Source organism: Morone saxatilis, unplaced genomic scaffold, assembly GCF_004916995.1.
Source record: "Morone saxatilis isolate NCDOM2014 unplaced genomic scaffold, NCSU_SB_2.0 Contig2, whole genome shotgun sequence".
NCBI classification, from domain to species: domain Eukaryota; kingdom Metazoa; phylum Chordata; class Actinopteri; family Moronidae; genus Morone; species Morone saxatilis.
In genome coordinates, this window is record NW_023339762.1 from 15,157,507 (window position 1) to 15,160,405 (window position 2,899).

Sequence of the window (2,899 nt, forward strand, 5' to 3'; positions counted from 1 at the left end):
ATTTCTGTTGGACAAAGTCAGTGACATTAAAGCAAAACAGAGTGTTGAGGCATTTAGGATATTGCAGCTGATCTGAGAAATATGTCTGGATCTTTACCTGGTTGCGGACATCTGGAACTGTGAGCCACAGAGGGAATATTATGGGCAGCAGGAAGAGGTAGGTGGCTTGTTTACGTCGTGTGTCAGGCCACTCCAAAGACAGCGGCTTATCCTTTCGCTCTTCTTCTTTTTCTTTATTCTCATCAGCATCTTCATTTTTACTGGAGTGATTGCGCCCTTTATCACTTATAGCATCTTCAGAGTCTCCTGACAGATCTTCCCCTGCAGGCACGTCCTCCTAGGAACAGGCATTGGGTGTGTTGATCATGCTGGGCAATAGTTCAAGCATATGAAAGATAAAAGTAAAGACCAAAGAAGCATAAGGGCCTAGAGGCCAGTTGTGAGTCTGTACATTGGCTCTTATGTAGACAGGTTTAAAAGCTTGACTTGAGCTTTTTGCTAACCAACAGGAAATGGTTGGGGAGTACCTCTTGTGTTTCTGGCTGCTTCTTTTTGTCCTTTGATGCTAGTTTGCTTTGGCTGCCCAGCTTTCATTTCCCAAAGCCTTTGTTAATAACATTTCACTCTTTTGACATGATTAGCATAAAACCTCACAGTAGGTGGGAGTGTTGTGAGGGATGAGTAATGTGGTTTTATGATTAATTTTTCATAGGCTTTCTGTGATGATCATGACAGAATGAGAGACAAATTATGCATGAGTGAACAATTTTCACTTTTGAGTACCTTGCATGTGGGACAAATTATGTGACTGTGTTACTTGATGTGATAAAAGCTAATTTTTCTTGATATTAAACATATTTGGTGCTTTTAAATATTGCTTTAGTATCAAAAACTCTATTTTAAACTCATCAAGTGGAGTAAAATCACAGTATATGTTCTTAAAAGCTACATAGATCTGTGCTAAGTGATATACCGTTGTTGTAACGTGCAAGTATGCAAATATGCTTGGATGTGTTAAATCAAAGCTGGTCGAATGCCTGCAAACTGCAAACTATAACTGCTCTTTAAGGTTTCTCCCACGCTTGAAAAAAAGAAAAACAAATGCTACATTATTGATCTTGTTAGTCACAGAATATGGATACAGGAAAACGTATTAAATCCCTTTGATTTGAGACGAGTACATTTGTCACGGGAATGCTTACCTTTTCAGGTTCCTCCACAGCAACAACAATGTTCTTGTGTTTGTGGAGTTGGGTCTTGAAGGCCTGCTCTATTTGCACATTGAACTTCATGAAAATCACATAGACAGTGTAACTGGTCACCAGCATCATGCTCTCCCACCACATTATGACATTATCCAAGAAGAAGATGATGAGTAAGATGAGGTCAAGTATGTAGAAGGATACGTCTCTGAAAAGTGGCCACCAGGTTAGGTGAAGAACCTCCCGTGAAAACAAAGCACACATTCCAATCACAAACCACAAAATGTTGAAAACTGCTGAACCAGCAATTGTACCAATACCCACGTTGCTGTGGGCGATGGAGGCACCTATCAAGGAGGTGAAAAGTTTGGGGGCGGATCGTCCAGCAGCCATAAAGGTGGCTCCTGCTACATCGTCAGAGATGGCCAACTTGTCTTTGATTACCCACAATGCAGGAACAAAGAACTCATCACACACAATCGCAAGTGAAATGAACATGTACATCATTCCAAAAATGTGGAGGATCACCCAGCCTCGCCTGCGGTCTTCGATAGAAAATAAATCTAAAGGGTATTCGCCCTTAATATGTGGAGCTTCACCAGGAGAGGCTGGAGTGATGGTGGTTACAGGAGGAGCTGGAGCTGGTGTGGGTGTCTCCTGTGGAGGTTCAGGGGCCACATAGATGCAATGCACAAGAGTTCTGTTTGTAGCTGGCAATGGTGGAGATTCAGTGGTGGATGCTTTAAAATCTGAAGTTGTACCTGAGACCTGCATCTCTGGTGTTGTTTGGTCTGTGGGCTCTAACTCATGTGTTGCAGTGAGAGGTTCCTCCAGCCCCTGAGTCTCTACTGTAGTCTCTCCAAAATCCTCTCCAATCTGAGGCATTGGCAAAGGCTCGTACAGTCTGGCACTGGTGGTCAGCTGGTAGAGGGTACACAGGAAAACCCCAGAAAGGAGAAACAGGAGATGCCTTTGCTTCTTTTTTGCACAATTCATTTTGCCCTAAAGAAGCAGTGGTGGCTACGAAAAAAAACAAGATAGCAACTTCAGTAGTGTACTTCATGTCACACCCACTTGGCTCTTTCATCCTAGTGTAATAACAGATAAAATGACAAGTAAGCAACAGCGTGCATACAGACATACATATACATAACCTATGTATATATATGACGTTGATCCTTAAGTCTTTTAAGAGGATTATATGTGCAGTGTCTCATTTTCACACTCAAACTGATCACCAAAGCCTGACAGACGTTTGCAATCTTCATCAAACACACATAATAACCTTACAAACGGGCGACTCTTCCTCACCAGTTTCCACGCAAGTATTAAAAATCCAGGGCTCTGGTCGAATCGCTATATGCCGAAAGCTAATTGTGCGGATTCTCGGACATTTCCCACGCATAACTTTTTACAAAAACAACTTCTCCTGTTTATCACATGCGCGCACATTTAACTAACACAACGCGATTTGAACCGGAACGACTAAATTCAGGATTAATACTTCAAAGATCGAAACACCAGCATGTAATACCCAATGTACCAAAGCTAGACCAATTAATGCTGGAATTAATTAAGTGGCTGCTGATTTCTGCGTACGTTTCAACAAGATCACATAGGAACCATTTGTCTTAAAGCGCACTGTTGTCACCCGGACGGAAGTACAGGTGCACATTACAACACAAACACTGGATGGC

General features: G+C 42.1%; 2 protein-coding genes across 2 annotated transcripts in view; one reads left to right on the plus strand and one right to left on the minus strand.

Annotated features, from left to right (window-relative positions):
- The window catches only part of slc24a1 (solute carrier family 24 member 1), a 19,380-nt gene extending 16,501 nt beyond the window's left edge, over nucleotides 1–2,879 (minus strand). The window contains 3 exon segments of the mRNA XM_035665089.1: nucleotides 98–337; nucleotides 1,203–2,222; nucleotides 2,514–2,879. Of these exon segments, the coding sequence (XP_035520982.1) occupies nucleotides 98–337; nucleotides 1,203–2,198 (1,236 nt within the window). The 5' untranslated portion in view covers nucleotides 2,199–2,222; nucleotides 2,514–2,879.
- ints14 (integrator complex subunit 14) overlaps nucleotides 2,848–2,899 on the plus strand; it is a 4,812-nt gene continuing 4,760 nt past the window's right edge. Inside the window, exon 1 of the mRNA XM_035665090.1 lies at nucleotides 2,848–2,869. The gene's annotated coding sequence lies outside the window, so the exon portion shown is untranslated. The remainder of the gene's footprint in view (nucleotides 2,870–2,899) is intronic.